Below are 18,899 nucleotides of genomic sequence, written 5' to 3'. Positions count from 1 at the left end.
CTTCTAAGAGGTCTTCAGAGCTCATCTAGTCTCATTTCATGTGTGAGGAAGCAAGTGTTAAGGAGTTAAGTGAACTGCTCAAGTTCACATGGCTGGTTGGTTAGTGGTAGAGTTTGGACTAGAACCTGATGAGATAAATGCATGAAGAATACATAGCATAGTGCCTGGTACATGGCCAGTGCTCAACAAAGGGTCACTATTATTATTCCTGGAGCCCTACTGGCGCAGTGGTTAAGCAAAGTGTTCAGCTGCTAACCAAAACGTTGGCAGTTTGAATCCACCAGTCGGTCCTTGGAAACCCTGTGAGGCAGTTGTACTTTGTCCTGTAGGGTCACTATGATTTGTAATCGACTCGATGGCAATGGGTTTGGGTTTATTATTATTCTAAGGAGCCATGGTGGTGCAGTGGTAAAGAGCTTGGGTGACAACCAAAAGGTCAGTGATTGGAACCCACCAGCTGCTTGATGGGAGAAAGATGTGGCAATCTGCTTCCGTAGAGATTAAAACAAAACAAAACAAAAAAACTGCAAACCCATTGCTGTCAATTTTGACTTGTAAGGACCCTATAGGATAGAGTAGAATTGCCCCATGGGGTTTCCAAAGCTGTAATCTTTATGGAAGCATACTAACACATCTTTCTCCCGTGGACCCACTGGTGGGTTCGAACCACCAGTCTTTTGGTTAGCAACCAAACGCTTAACCACTGGGCCGCTAGGGCTGTTTCTGTAAAGATTACTGCCTTGGAAACCCTATGAGGCAGTTCTACTCTGTCCTACAAGGTCACTATGCATTCCAGTTGACTCTATGGCACACAACAACATTATTATTCTACTTAACTAAAGTCAAAGCAGGGACTTCGTCTACTCAGTATTGTAGCTCAGTATGTATTTGCTAGAGGAATAAAAAAATGAATCAAGTGTTTTGGCCATTAAGGCAGAGAATGGGGAGGGGGAAATCAATTTTTTTTCCCAAGTCTGTAGGAGTATTGCACTTGATAAAACCAAGAGATTTCATTACATCTTTAAGAACATTCAAATTCTGTTAGGTGGGAAATAATCCAGTTGTATTAAAAGATGCCAATGTGGTTGCCTGTAAATTCAGTCAGAGAGCTACCAAATCTATACAATAATGAGACTCAGCGGGTATTTTCACTGAACAAGCTGACTTTCTACTAAACTGTCATGCTTTTTGCTTTGGATAGGAAATGCCATTCCCTCTAAACTGCCTTTCCTTTACGAGGCAATATACATTTCAGACATTTAGGCAATGAGAGATAAAGGAGGGAAATGTGCTGTGATTTTAGATAAGATTTATGAGGTTTTTAGCATTTACATTTTTTTCTTCCATCTTTTATGAGATTAAATGCAATGTTATCAAGAACCTGAACACTTGGTTTTAGAAATCCTGGTTTCGAATTTTCCCTTCATTGTAGTGTATATTTTAGGTCATATAAATTATAGTACAATAAAAAGCCCCAGACACTAGTCAGGAATATGTTGTTAAGGTATCTTTAATGCACTTAGTAGTAAACATAAAGCCATTTAGAATTTGAAGGTAGTGACAGTCTTCGCTTAAGGCAGTGCCATTTTCCTTTTTGTATATTTTATATGATGTATATTCCTGCTTTGTGAAAGATAGACTAGTCTCGAGTATTCAGAGAGGTTAGAGTACAGACACAGACACAGAGAGCTAGTCTCAGTGCCTCTCAAATATATATCCTCTTATTCCTACCATTTACTGAGCATCTAGTATGTCTAGGTGATATCCTGTGTGCTTTTAAAAAATCTCATTTCATAAGGAAGATGGCATTATCCCTATTTTACAGATGAGGAAACAGGTTTGGAGACGTTAAGTTACTCACCCAATAAACCAGAAATCAAACTCATGTCTACCTGAATCCAAAGCCTGTGTTCGTCATCACCGTGAAATACTGCCTTAAGCTTATTTCTGCTTAGTATTGTTGTTGTTGTCGGGTATTGCCAAGTCGATTCCTACTCATAGCGACCCCATGTGACAGAGTAGAACTGCCCCGTAGAGTTTTCTTGGCTGTAATCTTTTACGAGGCAGATCATCAGGTCTTTCTCCAGCAGAGCCGCTGGGTGCATTCAAACTGCCAAACTTTCTGTTGGCAGCGGAGAGCTTAACTGTATTACTGGGCTCCTTCTGTTTGGTATTACTACATGATAAACTAGCACAGGAATTATTTAAGTGGCTAGAGACTACCTTTTTTGATTAATAAGTCATGAATCATCCATAAGAAAGGATCATATGTCACAGTTTTTTTTTTCTTCTTTTTGTTATGTGTGCCTTTTTTTCTTATAGTACAATAATACTGCTTTTGCTCTACTAGCATCCTACCATTACCAGGACACTCAACACCGCCTATATTAGGAAAATCTAGGTCAAGACCATAATACTGTGTTTGGTATCATTATATTAGACTATTGCACTGATTTATTGAGAAAGTTGCGGGACAGACTGTGGATTTTCTAAAACAATCTTTGTACTTAATTTGAATAGGTACTCAGAAGCATTCAAGATCTTCAAACTCACCATATGAATATTTCATTCCACAGAATGCCTTGGAGTTTCCTAACACCTGTTCCTTACATTCACATTTACCTACAGAAAGTAAATAAAAAACTATGTTAGTTATTTAGAAAGAAAATAAAGAAATCAGCAAGTAAATCCAGGTGACACAACTCTTTAAAGCTTGAGTGATTGTAAGAAACCATGGAAAGTCAGTCAAAGAAGTAGGATCTCTTTCTGAATTGAATTAGTTATCATCCAATAAAATATTGACCTAAGAAAAATATAGAAAGGTAAAAGAAATTACGTGTTTTAATGTTTGTAATGGATGTTATGATAAATACGGTCCAGTATTAGTATTCCATGCTAATGGAAAGGAAAAACTGAATGAGTAACCTATGTTGTTGTTGTTGTTAGGTGCCATTGAGTTGGTTCTGACTCATAGTGCCCTATGTACAACAGGATGAAACAATGCCTGGTCCTGCGCCATCCTCACAATCGCTGTTGTGCTTGAACCCATTGTTGCAGCCACTGTGTCAGTCCACCTCATTGAGGGTCTTCCTCTTTTTCACTAACCCTCTACTGTACCAAACATGATGTCCTTCTCCAGGGACTGATCCCTCCTGACAACATGTCCAAAGTATGTCAGACAAAGTCTCCCCATCCTCGCTTCTAAGGAGAATTTTGGCTGTACTTCTTCTAAGACAGATTCATTCATTCTTCTGGCAGTCCATGGTATATTCAATATTCTTTACCAACACCATAATCAAAAGGCATCAATTCTTCCTCTGTCTTTCTTATTCATTGTCCAGCTTTTGCATGCATATGAGGTGATTGAAAACACCATGCTTGGGTCAGGCACACCTTAAGTCTGTCAGTTTGTTGTACAGTGGGGACTTGTGTGCTGCTGTGATGCTGGAAGCTGTGCCACTGGTATTCAGATACTAGCAGGGTCACCCACGGTGGACAGGTTTCAGCTGAGCTTCCAGACTAAGAAGACTAGGGAGAAAGACCTGGTGGTCTGCTTCTGAAAAAAATTAGCCAGTGAAAACCTCACGAAGAGCAGCAGCGGAATAACCTATAGAAAACACAATTGTCTCTTTACAATTAATGTTCCCCATAGCAAAATCAAACAAAATAAAATGGTTGGACAGTTCATTAAGGTAATGCCATACAATTTTACAAGTATTTACTGAGCGCCTATAATGTGCAAGGCATGGTGCTTTATACCTCAGAATATATAAAGATGTGAGATACAATTCTTCCCTTCAAGTGTATAAAACAAGAATATAAAAAGTAATATGTTTTAAGAGAAGTACGATATGATTTGTACTTCACAAATCACATATCACAGATATGTGATCACAGATCACATATGTTTAGCGAGATGGGAAAAGGTTTTGCATCTGAAGAAGAATTTAAAATGGACTTTGAAGAACAAGGAGGATATTTTCCCCCTAACAGTTAAAGCTATATATTACAACTATTATGTGCAAGAGATTTACTAGGCACTGTGGAAGACTTCCAAAATGCCTTTGCACATAGTCTATATATAGCATTCTCATACTTATTTATGTGTCTGTTTCTTATCTAGATTGTGTTCCTTGATGGCAATGGTTATGTCTTATTCATCTTTATATCCCTAGATCCCAGAGTGAATAGGATTTTCATTTTTCCTGATTTAAAAATTGGATGCAATTTTCCCCCTTTCCTTTTCTGCTCTCATGCAGTGCATTTCATAGGCAATGAGTGGTAATAATAATGGTAGCTAATACCTACTGAAGGTGCTTATTATGTGCCAGGCACTACTGTAAGCATTTTACATTTATTTACTCATTTAAAATTCTGACAGAAATCTGATAGGAAGATAGCGATAAAAGAGCAAGCAAAGAAATGTAAGGGAGAAAGGGCAGGGTGTGTTCATGAAGACTGAGTGGCTGTGTTTATCTGGGGTATGGATTGAGTCAAGAAGAATAATAGAAGATATGGAGGGCCTTGATTGATATACAAGTTGGGCCTGAATTTAATTTGTTAGATAAAGGCTAATTTTATGTATAATTTCTCTAAACTGATAGCTTAAAAATATATATATGAAAATTAATATGGCATTGCTGTATTAAAAGTATTGGAGTTGAGAGAAAATGGAGGCAGAGACCCATGAAGCTAGTGAAATCACTTATAGCAACAATAGTAACGAATTCAAATGCTTCCTATAGTTATATACATATAAGAAACTTTAAACATATAATCTTTAATATTTATAATAACCTTATGAGATAGGCATTATAAATAAAATGAAAAAATGAAGGCTCAGAGAACTTCATTAGCTTGTCCAAGGCAGCATAGCTAACAAGTAGCAAAGCCAGATTTTAAGAGTGGGTCTGGGAGAAACTGAAACCCCCGCTATTGTCTCTAAATCAAATATAATCTGGGTCCAAACAAGAGAGGTAGCTATGGGTCTAGACAGGAAGAAATATCAAAGGGCAATGCAGAAGAGTCTATAAATCTTGTCAGTTGATTGGATGATGGCAAGGGAAAAGAAAGTGTAAAGATGAAGTTGAGGTTTTAAGATGACAAAGAGGATTATAGTATTTTTTTTTTTAACAGAAATAAGGAAATTAGAAGAAGTGGTATACTTCAGGGGTATATAAGTTGAGATTTTTCTTTAGTAATCAATTGTCTAATTTAATTATTGAATTAGATACGGAGTAGTTTACAGAAAAGAGGAAAAGCTGAAGAACCAGGACTCAGGAAGGATAAGAATCAGGAAAGCACCGGAGATCTTAGTAGCAGGAACTATTGTGCAGTCTGTCATGACCTCTAATAATTTTTGGACTTTGTAACTTTCAGTTTAAATTCCAGGGAGAGAGCACCTGATTGGCTTCTCCAAAACTGGATTACATAGGGGAAGGACAGTTCCCCAAAGAAATAATTGGGTTGAGCTACCACAGGAATAGCAGGAAAGAAGGGGAGATGGATCTGGTCAGGCAAAAACAGCAGAGATCTAGCATTAGAAGAATATAATGAATTAGAATTGCTTACAGAAACTCCAGGTAGAAATGAAAATAGCAGTTCTGGTGAGGCTAGGTGAGTAGAGATAGCAATATAGGAAAAAATGACATACTGGTTCTAGCTAAAGCCTCTATAGAAAGCAGAGAATGAGAATTTATAAGTGGAAAATCCCAGTGGAACTGAACAGTGGGAAAGAGAAATCAAAGGTATTTAAAATCAGCTGTTGTGACTTTTTAAATAATACTGCTTGTATAAACTAAACATAGCAGAAAGGATTAATCATTCAGAAATCTTAGAAATCTGAGTGGATAGCCCACAGCCTTTGATAATTCCACCAATGCAGGAGAGCATGGTGACCTACCATGCCATAAAACCAGTGGAACCCCAAATTACATGTACTGTTCCTCAACATAACGTTCTTGCCTTTAGTCCTTCGGTTTTTAGACTATAAGAACATACGTAGGTTTATTATTTGAAGATCTTTCTTTGGCTGCTTTCCAATACCTCCCTTTTCATATGTTTAGAGTTCAAATATTAAAATTTGTTCTTAAATAAATCTTTGTTGATCGGGCTTCAACCCAGCTGTGCTTTCTTAAAGGCAATCTGGAAGGGTCCAGTGGGGTGGGGGGGGCGGGCGGGGAAGCTATTTAGTTATACTGGGTTCTTACAACATTATAAAAATAAGCATTGTTTACAGTTCTGTAGTACTAGTTAAAGTCAGTTTTATTGTTCAGGAAGTAACATTTTACACCTGGTGTTCTCTACCTCACAAGAAGTGGTAGAAATTAAGGGTATCCTGTTTTTTTTTGTAGGCATAGTGCATTATACTCTTAGTCGAATGCTGTTTTTATAGAAACTTATGGTAGATAGATACGTATCTCTCTCATGAGAGAAGTTCATTAGCTTGTCCAAGGCAGCATAGCTAACAAGTAGCAAAGCCAGATTTTAAGAGTGGGTCTGGGAGAATCTGAACCCCCCGCTATTGTCTCTCAATCAAATATGATCTGGGTCCGAGCTAGAGAGGTGGCTATGGGTCTAGACAGGAAGAAATATAAATAGGTATCTCTATCTATCTACCATAAGTTTCTATAAAAACAGCATTCGACTAAGAGTATAATGCACAGTAGATAGATAGGTAGGCAGGCACATATATTTGAGGAAACACTTTTTTTTTTTATTAACTTTTATTGAGCTTCAAGTGAACGTTTACAAATCAAGTCAGTCTGTCACATATAAGTTTATATACATCTTACTCCATACTCCCACTTGCTCTCCCCCAATGAGTCAGCCCTTCCAGTCTCTCCTTCCGTGACAATTTTGCCAGCTTCCAACTCTCTCTATCCTCCCATCCCCCCCTCCAGACAGGAGATGCCAACACAGTCTCAAGTGTCCACCTGATATAATTAGCTCACTCTTCATCAGTATCTCTCTCCTACCCACTGTCCAGTCCCTTTCATGTCTGATGAGTTGTCTTCGGGAATGGTTCCTGTCCCGTGCCAACAGAAGGTTTGGGGACCATGACCGCTGGGATTCCTCTAGTCTCAGTCAGACCATTAAGTATGGTCTTTTTATGAGAATTTGGGGTCTGCATCCCACTGATCTCCTGCTCCCTCAGGGGTTCTCTATTGTGCTCCCTGTCAGGGCAGTCATCGGTTGTGGCTGGGCACCATCTAGTTCTTCTGGTCTCAGGATGATGTAAGTCTCTGGTTCATGTAGCCCTTTCTGTCTCTTGGGCTCATAGTTGTCGTGTGACCTTGGTGTTCTTGTTCTTCATTCTCCTTTGATCCAGGTGGGTTGAGACCAACTGATGCATCTTAGATGGCCGCTTGTTAGCATTTAAGTCCTCAGATGCCATATTTCAAAGTGGGATGCAGAATGTTTTCATAATAGAATTATTTTGCCAATTGACTTAGAAGTCCCCTTAAACCATGGTTCCCAAACCCCCGCCCTTGCTCTGCTGACCTTTGAAGCATTCATTTTATCCCGGAAACTTCTTTGCTTTTGGTCCATTCCAATTGAGCTGACCTTCCATGTATTGAGTGAGGAAACACTTTTTTAAATTGGCAATATCACAGTGCTTAGGAAACTAATCACCACATTTTATTGAAAAAGGTGTCAAGGACCACTATTTTGTACCCAAGGGAATATTGCTGTTTAGTAGAAAAGTGAACGATGAGTTCTTCAGTCTTGTGCTCATCCAGATGAATTTCGGAGACTCTTTGGGGACATCATAGACCTAACAGCTGTCATGGACATGAGAGTCTGGAGTCATTCTGGTGCCAGTGCTTTATGTGGTTACTTGGTATGCTGCCAACTTCTCAGTAACATGTATGAATGTCCTATAGTCCTAAGCACTTGATTATTATAGATCTGATTTAGCAGATAAAGTTGGAGAATTACGAAAATCATGTTAGAAAAACAGCAAAAAACTTTAAAAAATTGTCATTAAAGACATTAAAATAATAGAACTCAGACTATGTAGCATTAAGGTGAAAATTAATGGGAAATATTTTGTTCTTTTTTGAATATCAAAAAGATAAATATGACAGCTTCATGGTACCTTATCTTTCCCACCTTCTATCCTGCTTAAATTAAAACAAAACCCTTAGGAAAATGATCAGAATATTATGTTAAGTGAAAAAAACATGATACAGAATTGCAAATACCCCTTTTTCTCAAATTTAGGTTCTGGATTTTTAAAGGGTTCAAAAATTCTCTATGAGAACATTTTGTTTTGTTTTGAAGGCAAGTATAACTTCAGTCTCTTCCGGAACACCAAAACGCAATACTTGTAAACATAATCATCCACTAATGCAACATATTTATTCAATCACTGACGAGCTTTCTGAATCCATCCATTAAGGAAGAATAAGCCACTTGTACATCAGATTTGATCATCTGTATCCTCCCTAAGCTTATTATCTTTTGTGATGCCTCTTTTTTTAAAAAAATAATTTATTTTATTTCTTTTTATTGTTGTTAAAAATGTACACAGCAAAACATACACCAATTCAATAATATCCACACATACAATTCAGTGACATTGATTGCATTCTTCAAGTTGTGCAACCATTCTTTCCTACCTTTTGCAAGTTATTCCTCCACCATTAACATGAACTGACTACCTCCTAAGTTTCTTCTCTAACCTTTGAAGTTGCTGTCGTCAATTTGATGCCATATACATAGATTTTTAAAAGAGCACAATGTTCAAGGCAGACATTAAGGTTAAATTATTGTTTGGTTTAAAGAAGACTTCAAGGGATATATATATATATATTTTAGTCTTACAGTTATTTTCATTTTTTAGATGAAGGTTTACAGAGCAAATTAATTTACCGTTAAACAATTAATACACGTATTTTTTTTGTGACATTGGTTGCCGACCACATGACGTGTCAACACTCTCCCCTTTCCCAGCTTTGGGTTCCCCACTGCCAGCTTTCCTGTCTCCTCCTGCCTTCTCGTTCTTGCCCCTGGGCTGGTGTGCCCATTTAGTCTCGTTTTGGTTTATAAGCCTATCTAATCTTTGGCTGAAGGGTGAACCTCAGGAGTGACTTAAGTACTGAGTTAAAATGGTGTCTGGGGTCCATACTCTTGGGGTTTCTCCAGTCTTTTTCATACCAGTAAGTCTGATCTTTTTGGGGGAGTTAGAATTTTGTTCTACATTTTTCTCCAGCTCTGTCCGGGAGCCTCTATTTTGATCCCTGTCAGAGCAGTCAGTGGCGGTAGCTGGGCACCATCTAGTTGTGCTGGACTCAGTCTGGTAGAGGTTGTGGTAGTTGTGGTCCTTTAGTCCTTTGGACTAATCTTTCCCTTGTGTCTTTGGTTCTCCCTTGCTCCAGACAGGGTGGGACCAGTGGAGTATCTTAGATGGCTGCTTGCAAATTTTTAAGACCCCAGATGCTACTCGCCAAAGTAGGATATAGAACATCTTCTTCATAAACTATGTTATGCCAGTTGAGCTAGATGTGCCTGAGACCATGGTCCTCAAGGGATATTTTGGTTTAAGATTTCAACTTTAAATATTATCTCAGGGCAATAGTTTCAAGAATTCAAGGCAATAGTTTCAAGGATTCTAGCCTCCATGCATCTAGAAAGTCTAGATTCCAGGAGAATTTGTATATTTTCCACCTTTTGATAATGATTCATTTGTAGAATCTGACTGATCAAAATGTTCTATAAGAATGTTTTAAAATTGTGATTTTGTTCTGATTTAAAAGATAGATAGAATTTAGGTGGTGGGTATATATGAGTATTCAATTTGTTTAACTTTTCTCTATGTCTGAAAACTTTAATAATAAAATATTGGTGAAAATTTATCATAGAGACTCTCTGTCAACATAGCTTTGTAAATTCATACTTTAATACACCCTCTGTTCCATGCACATAACAATGTTAGATAAAATAGAAAATGAAAAGACATATCTTGTGTCAAAAACCAGTTAAATCTCTCTGTGGACTAGAAATGAATGAATATGGAAAGGGAAAGGTAGCTGCATTCATAGGTCTTTTGGATCTGGGCCCAGGATCAGGCAGTAGTGGTTAGGAGTTCAGACCCTAAGAAGTAAAGGGGACTTAAAAGCACCTGGGGTTAGGTTCATTTTTCTGAAGGCAGGGATTGGGGTGAAGGCTCTCCTTGCTAATGGAAGTAGGCTGGGGAAAAAAAAATCCTAAAGATTATTGACCATGGTCTGGGTTTGTGATATTTAACAAACTGCAGGCCTAGGTAAGTGGGTAGGGCTGGCTCAGAAGGGCCTTGCTTTTTGTTTAACGCTCTGCTGTCCCTGTCTTGAAATTCCTAATCATTTTTGAACAAGGGGATCTGCATTTCCATCTTGCACTAGGAACCTACAAATTATGTAAATAGTCCTGTAAGTGGGCCTAGAAACTGAAGCAACTTGCTCTCCTTGTTTTCAAAGAACAGATATAATGTGTTGATATAATAGATGTAGATATGACAAATGAATAAGTATAATATAATACAATGAAATTACATTAGAGATTATCAATAAAAAGATAGTTTAAAAATCCCTGTTTGCGCAAAAGCGCAAAAATCATTTCCATATTTAATTAGTGTTACTTTGAATTTTATTGGCTTTATTATTTGGCTTATATTTAGTAAAAACTAAAATTACACTAAAAACAAAATAATTTTTGTTTTATAGTTGTAAACACCTATAAACATAAGGAATTAACACCTAGCTTTTGCTTTGTACATATTTAAGACATAGCGGATCTCTACATTTCAAACCTGATGTATTTGGCTAGCTCTCAACTGTGTAAAGCAGTGTGGTTAGAGAGAGGGAAAAAATATACTGAAGTGTTAACAGCGGAGCAGCAACATTTTGGGTGTCTTATTTCTTTTTACCGTGATGTTTTGCATCTACCAAATTTTCTATAATAACTACATAAATTAATAATCAGAAAAAAAAAAACAAAGACTTGTTAAAATAGCCCTTAGTTATATTTCATAGTGGAAACCCTGGTGGCGTAGTGGTTCAGAGCTACTGGTTGCTATCCAAGAGGTCAGCAGTTCAAATCCACCACTCACTTCTTGTAAACTCTGTGGGGCAGTTCTACCCTGTCCTATAAGGTCAGTATGAGTCAGAATCAACTTGACAGCAATGGGTCTTTGGTTTTTATGATTCATAGTTGCAGATTTATGAGGTCACTACTTCATTAAGCCTTAGAACTAAAGAATTCCCAGTCACAGGATCCAAAAGCCGTTTTCTGGTTTGTCACACACAAATCATGGTTACTCAAAACTCCACCCAAAACTCCGTTGCCATAGAATCACTTCCAAGTCATAGTAACCCTATAGGACAGAGTAGAATTGCCCCACAGGGTTTCCCAGGCTGTAATCTTTACAGAAGCAGACTGTCATATCTTTCTTCCGAGGGGGGCTGATAGGCTTAAACCGCTGACCTTCTGGTTCACAACCGAAAATGTAACTACTGCACCACCAGGGCTCCTTTACTCATAACCACACCTGGAAATATGATACCCAGTTATATCTGCTGTCTCACCTGAATGTCGAAGTGCAGAAAATCCTTGCTCATCCTCCCACTCCCAGGTTGGTTCACTATTATTGTCCATGGAATGGAAGACAGGAGCTTCGTGATACCAGTCTATGTCTGTGCTGCTAACAAAATAGAAAGTAATGAAGCAGTTATTAAGGAATTTCTTAGAATTTGAATAAAGTATATTTCTAATGATTTAAACCATATCAGTTCGCATTCTTTCACTTTTCAGAAATAGTGTTTTCTCTCTGATATAAGGGTATACTGTTAAGAATAATAATTTATTTTGCAAAAAATGGACTAGCCCATCTCTAGAATCTTGCTAGAACAAATTACTTGACTCTACAGCTTGACTAAAATTCTTTAAAAAGTTGTGCAAGTAAACCTTTGCTCCACTGACATCATGTAAGATTCCCCAAATACCTGTCAGTTTTTCAAAAGAATCTGAAAGATGCATAGATGAGAGCAAGAGCTATAAACATTCACCTGCTGATACAATCTCCTGTGAGTGGGTCACAGCTCCCAGCACAGTCACAAGGTCTGCAGCCATAGTCTCCAAAGCCCCAGTATCCCACCATGCACCTGTCACAATGTGGTCCTGCCACCCCAGGCTTGCAAGGGCAGTCACCATTGCTGGGGTCACAGAAGGTCACTGAGCTGAAAGGAAGGACAGCTGATCCAACTGGATGGCAGGAACATACTGCAACCAAAAGGACACACAAGGATCAATGACTGTAGGTTATCTGTGTGGACATTCGGCCCAACAATCCCAATATGGTTTTTCCTCACCACACTCAGAGAATAATTACAGATAAGCAAGATACAGTCATAAAAGCATTTCTTTTATATGAAAGTGAAAGTGTGTAAAAAAGAACCAAAAAATTTATTCTAAAATTAAAGGCATTAACTATGAATCAAAGATTAACTGTTAATGCCTTTTGGTTGGGGTAATGAGGATAAACCAGCAAATAAGACAGAAAAGGAGACAGCGAGAAAGGAAAAAATCATGAGTATAGTGTTCCGGAATCCAACCAAAGAAGGTTTCAAGTAGGGCGATGTGTCAAGTACTGATAGGTCATGGAAGAGGAGGGATAGGAACAGATTATTGCATTTAACAACATGAGGCCATTGGTGTCCTTGATAGGAACAGTTTCATGTAATAGTGTGTGTGGAACCTAACTGAAAAACACTCAGGAGTGAATGGGAGGACAGGAATTGAAGCACAAGTACAAGTTCCTCTTTTGAGGAACTCTTCCATAAAGGCACAGAAATGTAGTAGGAGCTGAAACTGGGTGGGGATCTGAACTCAAATGATGGTGTGGGGTTTTGTTTGTTTTGTTTTAAGATGGGAGAAATTACAACACATTTCATGCTTATGGGAATGATCCAGTCAAAATAGAAAAATCAATGAATAGAAGAAAGATGGTAGAATTAGTGGAGGCATATATATTTTTTATACTTGAGTATACTTTACTAGGAAAGAAGGGATGGAATCTGGTGTAAAAGAGAAGGTGTTGGCCTTAGATAGGGGCATGATCAGTTCATACTTACCAGATGAAAGGCAGTGGATATGGACATAAATGTACACAAGTGGATAGATGGAGTGATGGGAGCTAGTGGGATTTTTCTTCTGATTGCATGTATTTTCTAGGTGAAATAGGAAGTAAGGTCATCAGGTAACAGGAAGAAAGGGAGAGAGATGTTGGAAGTTGAGGAGAGAGGAGCCAACAAGAAATAATTGTCTAGGAGAGTGGGAAAGTGAATGAGACTTAGGAAATAAAGTATAATCGCCAGAGAGCATGAAAGCCACACTTGAGAGGTTACACCCATTGCTGTGAAGCCGATTCCGACTCATAGGAACCCTGTAAGACAGAGTAGAACCACCCCATAGGGTTTCCAAGGAGTGCCTGGTTGATCTGAACTGTCGACCTTTTGGTTAGCAGCTGTAGCACTTGACCACAGCACCACCAGGGATTTAATTTTGGTAGGGTTAAATCTACCGCTTCAGACTGGAATCTATAGTCAGCCATTTCTGCAAGTCCTTGCTATTAATCAAGCATTCTTCCCCTCAGCCTTTTCTCTACTCCCAATTGCCTACCACTACTGTTCTGTTCAATTTGACAATTCCTAACACTTTCTTTGCTCTTGGGATAGCAAAGATAGCTGAAAAAGTAAAAAAAAAAAAAAAACAAAAGTCCTTATTGGTTTCACAAATTCATGTACCCTAGCTTCAGTTGATACCCTGATTGATGCTCATTAACCCTCTTTATTCAATTTTACCTGGCTTTTTTTTTTTTTTTTTTAAATAATACTTCTTACAGTGGCTGTCCTAGACCTTCCCCAGGCTTTTCAATTCACCCAACCCTCTTGGTCAGAAGATTTCTAGTTCATCAATGATAATGAGACTATCTGATATAAGCTCTTCTGGATAATCTCTTTATTGCCATCTTTCTACTCCTTTCTCAGAGAATCAAGTGAGAAATACTGGGAGCAATCATCATTTATGGAGTTGCTTCTCACTAGCTCTGTGATCTTGGGCAAGATATTTAACTTCCCTGAACCTCGATTTCTTTAGTGGGGTATCTACATCTCATGAGAATTTGTGAGAATGAAATTATTTTTTGTGAAATTACATTAACAAGGCACATAGCCAGGGGTGGATTAACCAGTAAGCAAGGTACACATGGGCTTACATTAAGCAAGGTTCCAATGGGCTTACTTATTAATCTGTAGTGTCCAAGTTCACATGGGTTTCACCACATTTTTGGGTAATCCGTCCCTGCACGTAGCACAGTGCCTGACACCTAGTAGGCCAACTATTCCTGCAAAGTCTTCTCAAGTAATATTCTCAAGTAATATCCTTTCTTTCTCCCCTTGGAAGCTTGTTTTGTTATTTTTTTTGTCATTAAAACTATTTGAGTTCAAATCGTAACTACGGACTAACTGAATGATTTTGAGCAAGATACTTATTCTGTCATTATCTCAGTTTTCTTGTCTGTAAAATGGAACTAAGAATATCTACCCTCATACAGTTCTTGCCAGGAGTAAAGAAATCACGTACATAAATTACTTAGTGTACATTATTATTATTATTATTACTAATTAATTCAACAAACAATTATTGTAGAAGTGTCAGGACTATGCTTATATAAGAAATGGTGCCAGCCTTAAACAAACTCATCATCTTGTGGGTGAAACAGAGAGGTAAACAAAATTTTTTGATACACTGTGGTAAGTACTAGAAGTATGTATGAAGTGCTATAGGAGCTGAGAGGCAAAACCCACACAGGTTTAGGGAATAAGATATGGTTCATAGAGGAGGGGTCATTTAGACATTTGAGCCAGATCCTAAAAGATGAGTAGAAGTCTTCAAGTTGGAAAGGAGAAGAATGCAGGTAGTTGCTTATTTCAGCTTGGTCTATAGATATTCTCTCCATTGCACTTTCTGTTCCTGCAAAAATATCTCTTGAAGCTCCCTGAACATGTCAAACTAGTTCATGCCTCAGTGTGCTTGGCCATGCCTGGATTTCCTTTTGCCACCTTGTCCATCTGCACCCTGACATGCTTTCTTGTCCTACTCCAGACAGTTAACCATTCTCTCCTGTATGCTCCCTCTGTTCTTTGTGTATATTTTTATTTTGGTGTATCGCAGTACATCATTATTATTTGTTTGTATGCTTATCTCCTCTACTGCTAGACTCTGAGTTAATTGCCATAAGAATCTTTATCTTCTTATTTTTATTTCTAGGCTCCAGAAGTGGCTGGTACATAGTAGATGAAAGACATTCCAGGCTGTGGGAATCGTATATGAAAGGACATGGCCTATTTGGGGAATGTGAAAAGTTTAGTGTATCTGGAGTATAGATTTAGTGAAATGCAGTAGAAGGAGATGAGGCAGAAGAAAAAGCCATAGAGTTAGTTTAGGGTCAGACTGTGGAGGTGCCTAGCCAAGAAGTGGAATTTTAGTCTCTGAGTCTCTGGGCATAAAGAACCTTAAGAAGTTTTAAAAATTGTGACACGGTCATAATTTCATTTCCCAGGGATAATGGTGTACAGAGTGAGAAGACCAAGGATGGAACACTGGAGAACATCCATACTGTACACACAGAAGTGTATTGTGGAGCACATTGACAAGGATCAGGAAAAGAGGGAGGAAAAGAACCAAGACAGTGATGTCATGGACATAGGATGAAAAAGTTTTAAGCGGTTAACAGTGTCAAGTAATGTAGAATCTGAAGTCATAAAGCTGAAAGTAGGCCATTAACTTGTTAGTCAGGTGGTCATTGGTGACTTTGTTGAGAATAGGAGCCAAAGAAGTACAGGCATTGATAGTATACTACTCTGATTAGATTTCCCTTTCATTTTTTTCAAACCAATCATTATTAGTGCAGTGGTTTTCAAACCAGCATGAATGTATGAAGCTTGTAAAAATTCCTTAGATGGTCTGTACAAGCTCCTCTCTCCCCTTTTTATGCTTTCCTTGTTGGAGAACCACTGAAACAGAGCAAAAAGGTATGAATTATCCTCTTGGAAAGAATCTCATATCATTCATTTATTCACTCCCTCACTCAAATAAATGTTAGTAGTAATAATTCTAATATTTATGAAGCATTTGTAGTTTACAAAACACAGTTAACCCTTAGTGCAAGGTCCTTCATACTGTGACCCTAGCCTACTTTTCCAGTTTTAACTTCTCATTACCCTCTTACATATAGCCTGTATTCTAATTAAATAGGATGAATTCTAGACATACCCTGATCTTTGTTGTTTCTGTACCGTCTTAGTCATCTAGTGCTGGTATAACAGAAATACCACAAGTGGATGGCTTTAACAAAGAGAAATTTATTCCCTCACAGTCAAGTAGGCTAGAAGTCCAAATTCAGGGCATCAGCCCCAGAGGAAGGCTTACTCTCTGTCAGCTCTGGAAGAAGGTCCTTGTCATCCATCTTCCCTTGGTCTGTGAGCATCTCAACACATAACCCTCAGGTCCAAAGGACATGCTCTGCTCCTGGCACTGCTTTCTTGGTGGTATGAGGTCCCCACTCTCTGCTAGCTTCCCTTTCCTTTTATCTCTTGAAAGATAAAAGGTGGTGCAGGCCACACCCCAGGGAAACTCCCTTCACCTTGGATTAGGGATGTGACCTGGTAAGGGTGTCACAATCCCACCCTAATCCTCTTTAACATAAAATTACAATCACAAAATGGAGGACAACCATGGAATACTGGGAATCATGGCCTAACCAAGTTAATACACACATTTTTGGGGGGGACACAATTCAATCCATGACATATACTTTTATTAGTTTCAACAGGAAAATCCTTTCTCCCATATCTATCTTTTAAAATTCTATCCTTCCCTCAAGATCTATATCTAATATATCCCTAAATGCCTAGAGGTGCATAAAAAAAAAAAATGCATGGGGCAAGTCAATCACTGGCTGGTGGAAGTGCTTGAGATAGGAACTCTGTTGACATTTCTCTTATCAAAGACAACTTTTGAAATGAATTTTCATGGTATTCAGGAAAGAGAGTGAGGTGCAGCACCCTTCCCTCCACCACCCCTTCCAATACCTCACTAAATTTGAGGCCCAGGGCAGCTACTGCAGTTGACCATCTAAGGGTCAGACTGGCCGTATGTTCTTTTAGAAGTCATTCCTTATCTCAACACAGCTGGACATGATTTATCCTTTTTTTTTGAAACCCTCTAGTGCTTTAAAAATAACATTTCTTATACCTCTGATCACGTTTTATTTTGCATTACAGACAATTGGATGTTTAACTTGTTTCTGTTTATCTAACCAGTCTGTAAATTCCTTCAGGGTGAGCATAGGTCTCATTCACCTATCCCCTGTGGTAGTACTTAGCCCGATAAGAGCACAGGCTTTAGAGGCAGACTTGAGTTCAACTCCTAGCTAAATTTTTTTTATCTTTCTGAGCCCCACATTTCTATTTTACCAGGGTGTGTTGAGGGTTAAATGAGCTATACTGTATGTACCTGGCACTTGTAAGCAATTATCAACTGGTGGATAACTGCTCTTCAGAAAATAACTGTTGAATTGAATTAAAAGGCAATGATGAAAAAGCTACTTAACAAAAGGCAGTGGAGGAAAAAGCCATAAGAGACATTGCTTTAAAGGCTAACAATGTATGTGTTTTTTAAGGTAGCATTTATTTATCCACTCACTTACTTGATAAAGATTTGATGAGCACCTACCATGTGCTAAGTACTGAGCAAGTCACTAGGGATATAATTTGAAAAAAGATAATCTTGGCTCTTGAACAGATCCATAGTTTAGAAAAATAATTATGCCAAGATAAAAAAAATCTCACCCAATGCAAGGAGAAAAGTAAAGATTATGCCTCTAAAACGTTGAGTTACTTAGGAGAATGGCTTTATTTAAATTCATACAGTTATGGTAATTGCTGTTTCTAAATTCCCTAATTTTTTTTTTTAATTTGGTTGGGTTTCATTATCAGAATATTTAAGCATTTTTTATTAATGTATCAAAGCACCACTGATGTGTTACTTGTTTTAAATTAAAAATTTGAAGGGGTTATATAACATATGAGTATATCAAAATGTGATGTTCAAAATAGTTTGGAAAATGACCTTAGGTGAAATCATATACTTCAATGTGAAAATTTCATCATTTTGAAATGGTTAAATTAACAGTTAACTGAATCACTCAGTTAAGCCATTTGGGCAACTTAGTTCTTAGCAGCACATAGGTGAGATTATGAGAGAAGGTGTTATAGGACCTCCATTTATTGTAATATATAGCATTTACCACCACCATTATCTTTTCCTTCAATAGAAAATTCCGGCATTTCTAGGATTTGACCTCTTTGATTTGACCATATATTTTGAAACCTACACACATTTCAGGAATGACCAGAGAAGAATGTGATTCTATCACATGTACTAGAGGATCTCAGTCAATGTGACTTTTTGCATAATTACAATATAAAAATACCATTTGGAAACTATGCAGAACTAGCTCCAGGCAGAAAGCCCTGACACTTATCATGGAATACTTTTTCAGACTGCACACCGCGACTTGCCTTGCATACCTATCTTCTGAAGTCTGTAAAGCAGTCAATATCTGACACACATAATCTACGTTTTTTCTTTTCTTCTAAAAGGCAAATATATTTTCTTCTCACTTGGGGCAAAAAGGGGACCTTAGTAAGCTCTGGTTCTGATTCCTTAACATATATTTCTAACTGAGTGTTGATCTAGGATGTAACCCAGGCACTTACTTTTCTGTGGATGAATGTCAGAGTCACAACCCAATCAGAAAGATATATATCCTTGACTTCAGCTTTTTCTTTGACATA

General features: G+C 38.0%; 1 protein-coding gene across 2 annotated transcripts in view; it reads right to left on the bottom strand.

Moving 5' to 3' along the window:
• The window catches only part of NTN4 (netrin 4), a 123,536-nt gene that overhangs the window by 8,561 nt on the left and 96,076 nt on the right, over positions 1-18,899 (bottom strand). The window contains exons 6-8 of one of the 2 annotated variants that reach the window (XM_003405268.3): positions 12,048-12,261; positions 11,568-11,683; positions 2,554-2,622 (exon numbers count right to left, since the gene is read on the bottom strand). In XM_003405268.3, the coding sequence (XP_003405316.1) occupies positions 2,554-2,622; positions 11,568-11,683; positions 12,048-12,261 (399 nt within the window). The remainder of the gene's footprint in view (positions 1-2,553; positions 2,623-11,567; positions 11,684-12,047; positions 12,262-18,899) is intronic. The other variant, XM_010599434.3, reaches the window with a different exon arrangement.

Source organism: Loxodonta africana, chromosome 4, assembly GCF_030014295.1.
Source record: "Loxodonta africana isolate mLoxAfr1 chromosome 4, mLoxAfr1.hap2, whole genome shotgun sequence".
Taxonomy (NCBI): domain Eukaryota; kingdom Metazoa; phylum Chordata; class Mammalia; order Proboscidea; family Elephantidae; genus Loxodonta; species Loxodonta africana.
The sequence above is the reverse complement of the archived record's forward strand: the minus strand, read 5'-3'. Positions and strand labels throughout refer to the sequence as shown.